The sequence below is a fragment of the Oncorhynchus clarkii genome, chromosome 19 (genome assembly GCF_045791955.1).
Source record: "Oncorhynchus clarkii lewisi isolate Uvic-CL-2024 chromosome 19, UVic_Ocla_1.0, whole genome shotgun sequence".
NCBI lineage: Eukaryota > Metazoa > Chordata > Actinopteri > Salmoniformes > Salmonidae > Oncorhynchus > Oncorhynchus clarkii.
This window is the reverse complement of record NC_092165.1, coordinates 39,065,071-39,079,002: the sequence shown is the minus strand read 5'-3', so window position 1 is coordinate 39,079,002 and position 13,932 is coordinate 39,065,071. Positions and strand designations below refer to the sequence as shown.

Genomic DNA, 13,932 nt, shown 5'->3' with positions numbered 1-13,932 from the left:
AGAAATTAGTGGAATTGTAACGACGTTCGTCTGTAGGAGGAGAAGCGAACCAAAAAGCAGCGTGGTGGTTACTCATGTTCTTTAATGGAAAACTGAACGATACATGAAATAACTTAAATCTACAAAACAACAAACGGAACGTGAAAACCTATACAGCCTATCCTGTGACAACAAACACAGAGACAGGAACAATCACCCACAAACACACAGTGAAACCCAGGCTACCTAAGTATGATTCTCAATCAGAGACAACTAATGACACCTGCCTCTGATTGAGAACCATACTAGGCCGAAACATAGAAATCCCCAAATCATAGAAAAACAAACATAGACTGCCCACCCAACTCACGCCCTGACCATACAAACTACATACAAAACAAAGGAAATAGAGGTCAGAACGTGACAGGAATGGTGGAAAAACAAGTTTTAATGACTCCAACCTTAATTTATGTAAACTTCCAACTTCAACTGTATATTCTCAACCTAGCAGTCATTTTCCGTTTTTTCTCCCCCAGCCAGCTCCATGGCTATATCTGGTTCTGCTACTTTTTCTTCTCAATCATCCAAAATGGCCAGAGTGGTGCACCTCGTCCAGAAGCCCTTCTTGTGATGTTCTATTAGAACTAGAAGTGTTTTCCTCATTCGCAGCCTGGTTCTGAGGAGCTGGAGCTGGGGCCATGTGTGAGAGATGGGGTTTTATAGTGTGTTACAGTAGAGATGGGATGTGGGATATGATGGGGCGTATAGGCTTATGTTGAAGAGACTGATGATTAGGTTCTCTCACTTGGGCAGAAAATGAGAGCAGTCCTGGATGAGAGTGGGGCAAAGTTCAGCCGGATGCAGGAGCAGGGGAGGTGGCTGAAGGAGGCGGGTTGCCAAGGGGTGGGTGTGTTTGGGTGTGGCCTGGAGGCTCGCCTGACCACCTTTCACTTCAGGCTGGAGCAACAACGAGTCAGCACAGATAGGAACAGGAAACTGTGGAGCAGGTGAGGACTTTGATACAGTGCTTAGAGATGAGATATGAAACTTCATAATTGCATTTGGCAAGTTTTCAGCTTTGACATTTTGAAACCACTTGGGATAGTGGTGTTGCATTTACTTATTAAATGCCAATGCAATCAAAAATGTGATTTTCCTATGTTTCATACTGTATTTCCACACTATGAGGATGGAATAATATGTGAATTTGTGAAAATGATGATAATGCCTTTTTAGTGTAAGAGCAGTTTTCACCTACCCACTCAGACCACTCCCAGGCAGTCCTAGCAAAATTATTGCTTGAGAAATTGCTCTTGGCTAAGAAGCTATATATATTAATACATGTCTTACCATTTTAATATAAAACAATCACAGTAAGGTACCTAATTGTTACCCATAAATGTTATATTGAGATGAAAACGTCAGAATTGAACCTTTAAACCAAAATCAGAAGTTGAGAAGAATGACCCTAATCTCACCACTGCAGGTTTTCCCGTGACTTTGTGGCACTGAGCAAGTGGATCGGTGGGGCCAGAGAACACATCAACAGTTGGATCATTTTCACTCTCACAGCCAATCAGGAGCGAGAGCTGAAACCCATTCACTCCCACCTTAACCAGTATATGGTAAATCCAGAATCTTATATGGACAGTTTTTTTCCAGTCAAGTCAACGCCTGTGAGAACATGTTGGGGTGAATGACCCTCTGGTGAATATGACCATGTCTGTTGTCATGTTTGTAGGACTTCACCAAAGAGCTGGAGGTTAGGTTGGCTCTGAAGGCCTCAGTGATCACCACTGGAACACAGCTACTGCAGCTGAGAGAGGCAGAGACGGCGCCAGAGCCCCAGTCTGCTGCGCCAGAGCCTTGCTCTGTACAGACCCAGCTCAGACAGATAGAGCAGGACTGGGCTGGCATTCTGTCTGATATACCTGCTGTGCAGCAGACTCTGCATCAGGTGGGTGGGTCATACACTGAGTGTACAAAACATTAGGAACACCTGCTCTTTCCATGACATAGACTGACCAGGTGAATCCAGGTGAAAGCAATTATCCCTTATTGATGTCACTTGTTAAATTCATTTCAATCAATGTAGATAAAGGGGATGAGACAGGTTAAATAATGATTTTTAAGCCTTGAGACAATTGAGACATGGATTGTGTATGTGTGCCAATCAGAGGGTGAATATTTAAGTGCCTTTGAACAGTGTATGGTTGTAGGTGCCATGCACACCGGTTTGAGTCTGTCAAGAACTGCAATGCTGCTGACTGTCTCTTCTCCCTTCTCTTCTTCCGTCTGTCAGTTGTTGATGGAGAGGCTGTCCCCACAGGGAGCCTTGACAGAGCTGCTAGCCTGGGTTGGAGAGACTGAGGCCAGGCTGGAAGAGCAGCGGGATAGGGTCCACCAAACCACCTCCACCAACGCGAACCTCAACCTAGTCCTTCAGAGCTTCAAGGTAGCAACTGCCAGATTCAGTTTGTCCTCTCTTATTCAATACCTGGTCATGTAAAAATATTTATATTTGCATAAACAAATTGTTCGATTCCCGACGTCTCTCTCTCTCCTACAGGTGTGTAAGGCTGAGATAGCAGTCCGCCAGCTCACAGTGGACTATGTCAACCAGTCGGAGTTGCAGACGAGCAGAGGGAGATATGAACACCCAGATTATGCTGATGAGCTGGGCGGTCTTAACCACCGCTGGCTCAGTCTACAGGGCACCCTCAACAACCAGGTGAAAACTCAATTGGGAAAAGAGAAAATAGCTTACAGAACCTCAACCTATGGATAGTCTTTAATATAAAATATCAACGTGATGCTCAACCCCTTCGATTTTTAAAGACGTTTCGGTAACAAAACCTAGGCTATTTTAAGAGCATCAATCCGTACTATTGATGATTTGATCCCATAGCTATTGGTCATTTTTAGTGACACCTCCTGTTTTATAGAACCAATTATTCCGACTGATTATGATTTGATCCCATATCTATTGAATCTATTTGACCCCATATCTATTGACTTTCCCTCTGCAGATCCAGGATGTTGAACAGGAGCTGAGGATGTGCACAGAGAGAGAGGTTAGACTGCAGCACCACCACACCTGGCTCACCAGTCAGAGAGAGTGGATGGGCTCAGCCCAGAGGCCCGTCAGTCACTCTGAGGTGGAGAAGAGCTTAAAAACCTGTGAGGTGGGTTGAAAAACAGAAGCTGGTGTACAGTACCACAGGTGTCAAGTCATTTGCCCTCTAGCTATTTCTATGATGACAGGGCTATGTGCAATATTTTGTTTTTACCAGGTGTTTATGTTTTTTAGAACCCCAATATTATCAGATCCAACAGCAATTTATTAGCAATGATGTGCACTGATTTTGATGTGTAATGTCTTGACTTCTGTTTTTAAGATGTCTGCTAGTATATAATGTTTATATGTTTATATGTTCACCTACCAAGGGACTGCAGATGGAAATGAGATATTAGTTAAATCTTACTTCTGAGACATATATTTTGTTGTACGTTGTCCCTGTTTCAAATAAACTTAATAAATAAATCAAATACATTGGGGATTGGACCTACAGTTGAACATGCATGTGTTACTGTGTTTTCTTACTGCTACTCCTGTCTGTCAGGGTCTGGAGGAGAAACTCTCGCTAAATTATACAGCTCTTCAAGAGTTGAGAGAGAAACACCTCACAGGAAAAGAGGATGGCACCTGTGCCTTCATCACTCATACAGATGATGTCATTAAGGCCTGTACAGCCCTCAGTCAAGAGGTAAGCTCAGGGGAATGAGGGCAGTTGCTTAACAAATACATGTATTCACTGCATGGACACTAGTTGTAAAAACCTTCAAATTGTAGGGTGCAGTGACTCCTATTTTGACTCATTGTTTCCCCGTCCAGAACCCAGCTGTGCGACAGAGACTGAAACAGGTATTGGAGCTGTGGGCTGGGTTTGAGAAAGGACTGAATGATGCAACACTGGACACAGTGAAGACCTGCCAGGCTATGGAATACAGCTGCTTCCCTCAGCTTTCTCTCCAGGCCCTGCAAGGACTCCATGAAAAGCTCCAGGTAGGTACTACAGTATAGCCATCAAGTTTGATTTGCAGTGGCGATTTTAGCATGTAAATCTTAGTGGGGCATGCCAGCAAAGTCACTACACAAACACAGCACAACACTAAACAATACATTAAGTGCACTATAATGGTGACAAACGGTGCCCACAAACTGTTAGGGCCTACATAAAGCTGTCCCAACAGCAGAGTCCCAACAGCAGTCCCAACACCTTACCACTACTACACCTGGCTATCAGCGGAGCCTTGTCTGGCTTCGAAACAGTTCATTCAGTCTCATTTTCTGCCTCAAAAAAAAAAAAAAACTAATATGGCTGACTTGCTTAACAAATGTTATTTCTAATGACAATTGAGATGTATAAACTATGGCATAAGGGGATGACGAGGGGATAAGAGGCAATCCGTAATTTTGATTAAGACATTAATGAGCGAGCTAGGACAGACATAGTCAATATAACTGTTTAGAATTCAGAACATGAGCCGTTCTTACGGTATTCTCCCTGTACACCAAGTCAGAACCGTTGGAGAAATAAAGGGGGCATATAAGCAGACAATGAAAGCTTTTACAATATTCAATGATTACATTTCTCTAAAACAGGCTATAGGCTACATGGGCACCACCAAGTCAGAACAGTAGGCAAAATTAAGAGCGGAAAAGGGACCATTTTTAATTGATCCTTTATTTAACTAGGCAAGTCAGTTAAGAACAAATTATTATTTGCAATGACGGCCTACTCAGGCCAAACCACGACAACGCTGGGCCAATTGTGCGCCGCCCTATGGGACTCCCAATCACATCCGGATGTGATACAGCCTGGATTCAAACCAGGTACTATAGTGACACCTCTTGCACTGAGATGCAGTGGCTTAGACTGCTGCTCCACTCAGGAGCTCACATACTAACAGCTTACTACACAATGTACACTTAGTACTACTTTCTTAGCTACAGTATACATATCTCCTTGGAATATTACATCATTTATGCAGCAGCATACAATACATTTTGGACTCACCTTGTTGTGCTGTGCTCAGTTGAACAGGAAGGTGGCACGGCGGTCCTCCGTAGGCACATTTTGTTATCAAACTTTGTAATCAAAGTCTGGCATTCTCTGGATGTATTGTGCTTTCAAGACAACTGGGAACTCAGAAACAACAAGGTCAAATCGTGATAACGTCAGTGATCTTCAGGTTGGAGCTCTAGAATGAGGCCTGAGTTCCCTACTTGCAATTCCGAGTTGGATGACTGTTCAAAATGTTTTTTCCCAGTGGGAGCTTGTTTTTTTTTCAGAGTTCCCAGTTGTCCCAGTAGAATTTTCCCAGTTCTGAGTTTCCAGTTGTTTTGACCGCGGCAGAGGTCATGCTGGATTGACAGCATGGGCAATGTTGAACGTTTATCCTTTTAAGCTTGGAAAAGAGACTCGCTAACCCAGACTTGGGACCACACACCCACTTTATGTCCAATGGCCGATAAGCACCGATACGTTTTATCTATAATTTCTCTTAATTATTTATCTTCATATGACAAGGATTAAAAAACATTTGACAGTAGATTGTCGACTTGATTCATAATGATGACTGCTAGCTAAGATTTTGAAAGTATGATGTTGACAAGATCAGTCCAATCAACGCTACTGTAGATGTAACGTGATGTGGCCAATGACCTTGAGCCTTCTTGGATCAACTAACCATGTGTATGTGACCAATAAAATGTGATTTGATTTGATTTATTAATGTGAAAATAACATGTAAAACAGGCAACCCCTCCCACTTTTTTTGCTAAAAAAGGCGGGGCCCTGAATGGCGGGTCGCCACTGTTGATTTGTAACTGGGTATATGACCTCTGTCTTTTAACCTGTCCTTGCACTGTTCCTGTTATAAGACAATCACACTGTTGTGTATGTGTTCCTGTATCTAGCTTCTAAGGAAGGAGACTGAGGGGTGTGACTCAGAATGGGACGGTCTGATCCATACTCTCTCCATCCTCAGGGACATGATCAGTCCTACGGCCACCTTCCTCATGTCAGAGCAACTGGATAGAGAGAGAAGCAGGTCAGTGTAAACTACAATACACACAAACACGCATATACACATGCACACGCACTTATACGCACACTGAGTGGTCTTTTGTGGTCTTTCAAGGTGGAATAAGGTGAATCGTGAGCTGGAGAATCACCTGAATAGAACTCAGACACTGCTCCAGATCTGGGGGGCTTATGCCCGTCTCTCTGTACCTTTCTCCCAACGTCTGCAAACACTGAGGGGTGATGTCACAGCTCTGATGAACCAGCCACCTGGTCAGGACAACACTACACAACTGGTTGCAGCCCAGATACAGGCCGTCCATGTAAGTGGGATATTGTGAAATCTACATGGTAGAGGGAATATGCACATAGTTAATGAGTCGTATGAGAGTATAGATCAGACTGATCCTGAATCAGTTCTTGTGAGAACTCTGTCATTCTCACTGATGTATTTCTTCCATTGCCCCTGTCCCAGAGCCTGCAGGAGAGAACAGACAGTTTACAGACCGACCTGGAGGGGGTGCTAGAGGCCTCTAAGGAACTCAGTGGACGAGTGGAACCCTCGTCTGCAGTCTTCATCCAATCAGAGAGCCGTATGCTAACCCGTGGTGTCCTACATCTGAGCCAGTCACTGGCCGATAAACTTGGGCATCTCCAGGTACTGTGTGGTGATATTTGCCTTATTGTTTTATAGCTACTTGTATGACATTACATTCTTGTTTAATTATGTTATGTATGCCTTTATGCCTGATCCCTGACCATGTTATTAATGTGTTTATCTGTGTGCAGGAAGAGCATGAGCAGCTCCAGGAGTTTGAGAGTGTCTTGGCATCCCTTGAGAAACACCTTGAAGACTGGGAGGGGAGACTGAAAAGTGTAACCGTGCCTCCACAAATGTATATATCCAAGGTAGGCCAACACAAAACAGACCTCATGCTAAAGTCAAACCTCTGTATTGAATACTGTATATCCAGAGACTGACTTTGGATCCATGTGTTCCAGATGGGTCTGCTGGAGCTGAGTGGTTTCTCTCCTGACCTTGATATACTGAATGAGCTGAGCTACAGGCTGACCCTCAGTGACCCTGCCACCCACAGACTACAGAGCCTCAACTGGAGCTGGGCTCAGGCCTCGGCCCGCGCTGTGGAGACCTACAGGTCAGTACAGTAGAAGTGATTTACTGTCAGCGTGGTAACGTGAGAGACACTAACAGACAGAGTCTACCACAAATTAGTCAATAAAAAAACGAAATTCTGGCTATTCCCTACTATTACACTAGAAAACAGTATGGCAGGTTTAAAGTGTGTCTTGTTTGTGTGTCAGTGAGTTGCAGACAGAGTCACTGAGGCAACAGAGTTTTCAGGAGAAGTGTGAGAACTGGATGGACTTCCTACAGACGATGGAGGACAGCCTAGCAGTAGACCTGGCCAGTACCTACAATGGCCTGAGAGAGCAGCTACGCACACACCAGGTGACAAACACACATACGCTCGCACGCTTACATCACACACATACACACATGCACACGCACACACAGACTCATGCACGCACGCACGCGCACACACACACACACACACACACACACACACACACACACACACACACACACACACACACACACATAAAAATACAGCCACTATCAGTATCTATTCAGTAACACTAACTAGGCCAGTGAATATGACAGTAATATTGTGATTCTGGTGTCTCAGAGGTTCCAGTTAGAGATGTCTATCGGTCATCAGATCCTGCACTCTGTCATCAATGATTCTCTACATCTGCTGCAGAGGGGAGACGTGGATGATAGGTGAGGACAGGACAGAGATTATCTGCTCACATGATCAATGTTAGAGTCTTTGTAAGAACTGTTGCACCATTGATGTTTATCCACCTCTATTAACGGGCGTCCTGGTCCATTGACCATCAGCTGGTGATTAGTTACACGTTTTTGATCATTATCAATCATCGTCATTGATTTTAGCTTTCAGAGTTACTCTTATAGTTGTATTCATTTGTATGCTGTTACCGTTCTCTGTCCCCCAGGAGTGACTTTATCCTGAAGCTGGCCCAGCTGAGGGAGCACTGGCAGGGGGCTGTGCAGAGGGCAGCTCAGAGGAGCTCCCTGGTGGAGGGGCTAGTCAAACACTGGCACCTCTACAGCCGCAGCCTCAGGAAGCTCCAGAGGTTCGTAGCAGATGCCCAGGCCCTCCTGCCCCCCACAGGGCCAGCCCACTGCAGCCTGCAGCAGCTCCGAAGCTCCCTCTACGACATGAAGGTAATAGGTTAGAGATTGATACAGCCAAGGGGAAGGGCAAGGGTTCATAAATGACAGTGCATTCCTTCTGTCTTCTGTGGACTGTAGCACACGGAGCTGCTTTTCCAGAGGTACCAGTGCAGCTACATCCACACTCTGGAGCTAGGCCGTCAGCTCTTCTCCATGGGGGACGAACAGACTCAGGCACAGCTGCAGACCGAGCTGGCTACCCTGCAGGAGGACTGGGAGAACCTGCAAGGACTGCTGGAAAAGAGAAAGGACATAACAAACACTATCATTCAGGTGCTCCTCTTGCCCCTCAGTCAGTGGGAGACAGCAGCTTGGGGAAGAGACTACTCAATCAGCTGACCTATAGGAAGATCATTATCTGTGGATCACAGTTTAGTGGAATAACATGTTTTAAGTGTATTTGATTATAAAATGATTGATACAAATGATAGGTCAGAGTTAAGAGGATACCTTTGAATCAATAGAATTGAGTAAAGTTCTGTCAGAGGCACAGGTTTACAATATAAAGAAAGATCTTAGCTTAGCCTTGAAATGTCGGATGTGAAACAGGCATTCTCTACAGTCAGAGGTCTACTTTTAGAAATGCCTTATTATATTTGACCCCCTACCCCCCTACTGTGGTTACATTTCACCTTAAATGCCCATTCTACCCCTACTGTTACATGCAGTCCATTTCCTCCCTCATTGGGCTCAAAGCAGTAAAGTCAAATTTAGCAGTTTTGTGCCTGAAACACACAGATCAGGTCACTGACCTACAGTACATTCCTGGATCTTCTCTATAACAACTATCCACTCATCCAGTAGTCTGGCTTAGTCTAGCACTGATCTGGGTTTCTGGCAGTGTGGGATACTGACCGATTGACTGAGTTGATTACTGGTCAACCTTTTGTCAGAGGGAGTGCCTTAGTCAGCTTTCAGACTTGATAAATCATTCAGTCATGAGAAGGCTCTTTGACCCACAGCACTCAGTAGTTTTAAGGCTCTTTATGACAGCTTGTGGTTCATGGAGGAAATATTTTCCCATTGAGTAAAAGTGATTTGTCCCTTATCAGAGTGAGTGATCCTAGAAACAGATCCCCATATACACTACCGGTCAAATGTTTTAGAACACCTACTCATTCAAGGGTTTCTCTTTATTTTTGACTATTTTCTACATTGTAGAATAATAGTGAAGACATCAAAACTGAAATAACACATAATATAGTAACCACAGCGAGGGAGGAGGCAGGCAGGGAGGAGGCAGGCAGGGAGGAGGCAGGCAGGGAGGAGGCAGGCAGGGACTAGGCAGGCAGGGAGGGACGAGGCAGGCAAGGACGAGGCAGGCAGGGACTAGGCAGGCAGGCAGGGACTAGGCAGGCAGGGACTAGGCAGGCAGGCAGGGACGAGGCAGGCAGGTAGGGACGAGGCAGGCAGGGACGAGGCAGGCAGGGAGGAGGCAGGCAGGGACTAGGCAGGCAGGCAGGGACGAGGCAGGCAGGCAGGGAGAAGGCAGGCAGGGACGAGGCAGGTAGGGACGAGGCAGGCAGGGAGGAGGCAGGCAGGCCGGGAGGCAGCTTAGTGTAAGCCTGTCTGGGTATTAGAGCACTTGAACTCCTCCGGTCCCTGAGCTGTCAGGAGCACTAAGGTGGACATGGAGACCAGAGCCTCTCCAACTGGGTAAACCTGCTTGTTTTTGGCCCTGCTGTTCCTCGGGCATTACCTAGAGATACTCTACGAAGGGCTGAGGCATGAGATATGTTGATGTTCACTGACCTGAATTGACACCTGGCCTCTCCTTCTGTGGGTGGTCTCGTGTCTATTCTTGGAAACTTAACCCGCTCTCCCCTTTCGTCTGCTTTTTGGCCAAGTCTTTCTTTGCTTTGATGAAATCCAATAGATTACATCAATTCCCTTTTCATCCACCCTGACAATGGAGTCACTAAAAATAATTTTCATGGCTAAAAACAGAAATGCTCCTCTTAACTTCTACTAACCTTCTCAACTACTCCTTCAACTAGAGTATATCTATTTACATGACTACCTTTCTACTCTCAGAACTGGGAGCGCTGCGAGGCCAGACTATCCTATAGCATGCAGCAGCTGGACACCATGCAGACCGGACTGAAGCAGTCGATCCCAGAACATGACAATGAGCTCCAAGTTACAGAGAAACTCACTAAGGTAAGTAGTAAACACAGTTGTTTCCAAATGTCTCGACCCTTTCACCCAGTGTGTGAATACATAGGGCAGAATGGAGTGGGACAAAAGTAAGGAACAAAAGAGTCCTTTTGGTGTTCATGTGGTAATTTGTTTTGTTTTATCAAAGTTTATTGTGTGCACTGTGCGATAGAAGCTGATGAGACTTCAGTCCTTAGACTGAGAAGTCGTTAGTTGGCCCACTAAAGCACATCTAAAACAGATAAAGTATCAGTCAGAACACAAGAGCAGAGCCAAGTTAGTAACATGTTTGGCTTTTCAATCTCTTGTGGCCCATCAGGGGTTTATCCCCTCCCCCCCTCCCCCCTCCTTCTGTCCTGGTCTGCTGCGGCCCTTAATCCTCTCCTGGGGCGGGGAGAAATAGAGAGAGAGAGAGAAGCAGAGCAAAGAGAAGGGGCAGGACAGAGAGAGAGCGAGAGAGAGAGAGGGCGCGTGGCATGGACTGGAGTGGAGGGGGCCTGACGGGACAGTTTGTTGGTGCTGTGTTATGGTATGCAGGAGGCTGAGAACTCACTGGATGACTGGGCTGAGAGCCTGACTGAACTTGCCACCATGAAGACGGACCTGTCCCAGTACATCATTGCTGACGACGTGCTGCTACTCCAGGAACAGGTGGAGCACCTCCACTGTCAATGGGAGGAACTCTGCCTCAAGGTAGGGGACATGGCTGGCTAGGGCTGGGGAGACGGCTGGGCTCTGGGCTAGACAGCCTGCAGGCTCAAGGCTCACTAGGTTGAGTGTGTTTAGTGTGAAGGCAATAGCCAAACAGTCCCTGTGTGTGTGTGTATGTTTGTGTTGGGACAGCAGCTGCCGTGGTGACATATACAGAAAAAGTTGGTTGGCATGAATGTCCAGATAACTAAATGCAGAAACTCAATTTCTTAATCCAATCAGTAGTTGTTTTGCAAGGGAAACAAGCCTGTCATCTGACTCTGATTTGATTACTCTTTTGATTAGTTTTATATAAATATAACCCAGTTGATAGTGGTAGACTTCAAGAACTTTAAAAATGTTACATTTTCTGAAATATTATTGTATAATTGTTTTATTATGGTATGGTCAACCATAGAATGAAAACCAAGTTTGGTGGATATGTGCTGGAGCCTGAGCTTTTGGGTTAGTTTCTGGGGTAGAGACATACAGGTTTGGGGGAGATGGCTGTGTGGGAATGGGGGGCCAGATGGTGATGGAGAAATTAGTTTAGGCTTCAGGAAGCAGGCCCTTTGTATTGGAAATCAGCCTGTCGTCAGGCTAGGGCCGTTGCTATGGCTATTCTAAGGCTTTCATTTCAACCGGGTGAGTAAAAAAACACTGATTCAATGTTTTCAGGCTTAAATGACAAAATTAGTACAGTTTTGACAACTTTACTGATGGAATTTGTGATTTGATTTCAAGGGGAGTGTTGACTCCTGTGCCTGGTGCTCATCCCAAAATCTGTCACATGGGAACACGATGCAGCAGTCAGCTGAAGGGTGTTGCTTACACCTCTCCTAATGTTCCTCCACACCATCCACCATGTCTATCTCTCAGAGTTGTGTACCCATCACACTGACTCCATTAGACTCACACTCAGTCTGGCGAGTGGTGGAAAATTAACATGAAGTCTTTGGGAAAGTGTTTTTATTAGTGGAAGTGAATGTAGATAAAGAGAACTGATTTGTTTTGCATTTGTTTTTGATAAATGGTGAATAAGCACACGATGTTCATAGCATATGGTGTCCATCTTACCTTTCACTTTCTTGGCCTAACTTTGGGTTAACTCTTTCTGTGCTGCTGTGGCTACTCTGCCTGAGTACAAGATACACTATATATACAAAAGTATGTGGACACACCTTCAAATTGGTGGATTCGGCTATTTCAGCTACACGCGTTTTTGACAGGTTTATAAAATCAAGCACACATCCATGCTATCTCCATAGACAAACATTGGCAGTAGAATGGCCTTGCTGAAAAGCTCAAGAGCTCATGTTCGTCACATTTCTGCCCTGCTAGATCAACTGTAAGTGCTGTTATTGTGAAGTGGAAATGTCTAGGAGCAACATCTGCTCAGCCACAAAGTGGTAGGCCACACAAGCCCAGAATGGGACCGCAGAGTGCTAAAGTGCGCAGCGTGTAAATATCATCTGTCCTCAGTTACAACACTCAATACCGAGTTCCAAACTGCCTCTGGAAGCAACGTCAGCACAATAACTGTTCGACGGGAGCTTCTTGAAATGGCCGAGCACAGAAGCCTAAGATCACCATGCTCAATGTCAAGCGTTGGCTAGAGTAGTGTAAAGCTCGCCGCCATTGGACTCGCATTCTCTGGAAGGATGAATCACGCTTCACCATCTGGCAGTCCGACAGACTAATCTTGGTTTGGCAGATGCCAGGAGAATGCTATCTACCTCAATGCATAGTGTCAACTGTAAAGTTTGGTGGAGGAGGAATAATGGTCTGGGGCTTTGAAGGGAAATCTTAACAATGACATTCTAGACGATTATGTGCTTCCAACTTTGTGGCAACGGTTTGGGAAAGGCCCTTTCCTGTTTCAACATGACAATGTCCACATGCACGAAGCGACGTCCATACAGAAATGGTTTGTCGAGATCGGTATGGAAGAACTTGACTAGCCTTCACAGAGCTCTGACCTCAACCCCATAGAACACCTTTGGGATGAATTGGAACGCCGACTGCGAGCCAGGCCTAATTGCCCAATATCAGTGCCCGACCTCACTAATGCTATTGTGGCTGAATGGAAGCATGTCCCCGCAGCAATGTTCCAACATCTAGTGGAAAGCCTTCCCAGAAGAGTAGGGGCTGTTATAGCAGCTAGGGGGGACCGACTCCATATAAATGCCCATGATTTTGGAATGAGATGTTTGACAAGCAGGTGTCCGCATACTTTTGGTCATGTAGTGTAGATTATATTGGTTTCTTTTATCTGTGAGCATAGGACTACACCTGCCTGTTATTTGGGTGGTGAAGTGAGGTGGCATCGTCTTGAAGTACTCATAATCACGGCAGCCATTAATAGTGTGAACCTGTTTCTCACGCGCCACAACAAATCCTTCTCTCTCGTGTCACACAGAGTAGTACGAACAGACTTCATTTTGGCATGCAATGAAGTACAGTTCTACTCAACTCCTGGTTGAAGAGAAATCATACCTGTCTGTGTGAATGCTCCACATCTTTGTGTCATCATTATTTATCATTACATCATTACTAACTTGAAGGAAACTTTGGTGAAGCAATTGAACTGGTTTCCCTGACATTCCCTTGGCAATCTTACTGTCACTGTTATTTAGTCTGGAGAAACCCTTGCAGAATCCATGCCCACCTAACTCACTATTTAACCATATAGTAGATATGATAACAGTTATCTATGGTACATTGACCATCTTTTTT

General features: G+C 45.2%; 1 protein-coding gene across 14 annotated transcripts in view; it reads left to right on the top strand.

Moving 5' to 3' along the window:
- The window catches only part of LOC139375161 (spectrin repeat containing, nuclear envelope 2b), a 143,586-nt gene that overhangs the window by 104,153 nt on the left and 25,501 nt on the right, over positions 1 to 13,932 (top strand). For all 14 annotated transcript variants that reach the window (XM_071116696.1, XM_071116688.1, XM_071116699.1 and 11 more), the window contains 19 exons: positions 793 to 986; positions 1,466 to 1,604; positions 1,721 to 1,936; positions 2,282 to 2,434; positions 2,549 to 2,710; positions 3,009 to 3,164; positions 3,603 to 3,746; positions 3,875 to 4,045; positions 5,963 to 6,096; positions 6,187 to 6,391; positions 6,544 to 6,726; positions 6,858 to 6,977; positions 7,071 to 7,225; positions 7,392 to 7,539; positions 7,778 to 7,872; positions 8,109 to 8,340; positions 8,428 to 8,622; positions 10,384 to 10,509; positions 11,044 to 11,199. In XM_071116696.1, the coding sequence (XP_070972797.1) occupies positions 793 to 986; positions 1,466 to 1,604; positions 1,721 to 1,936; positions 2,282 to 2,434; positions 2,549 to 2,710; positions 3,009 to 3,164; positions 3,603 to 3,746; positions 3,875 to 4,045; positions 5,963 to 6,096; positions 6,187 to 6,391; positions 6,544 to 6,726; positions 6,858 to 6,977; positions 7,071 to 7,225; positions 7,392 to 7,539; positions 7,778 to 7,872; positions 8,109 to 8,340; positions 8,428 to 8,622; positions 10,384 to 10,509; positions 11,044 to 11,199 (3,084 nt within the window). The remainder of the gene's footprint in view (positions 1 to 792; positions 987 to 1,465; positions 1,605 to 1,720; positions 1,937 to 2,281; positions 2,435 to 2,548; positions 2,711 to 3,008; positions 3,165 to 3,602; positions 3,747 to 3,874; positions 4,046 to 5,962; positions 6,097 to 6,186; positions 6,392 to 6,543; positions 6,727 to 6,857; positions 6,978 to 7,070; positions 7,226 to 7,391; positions 7,540 to 7,777; positions 7,873 to 8,108; positions 8,341 to 8,427; positions 8,623 to 10,383; positions 10,510 to 11,043; positions 11,200 to 13,932) is intronic.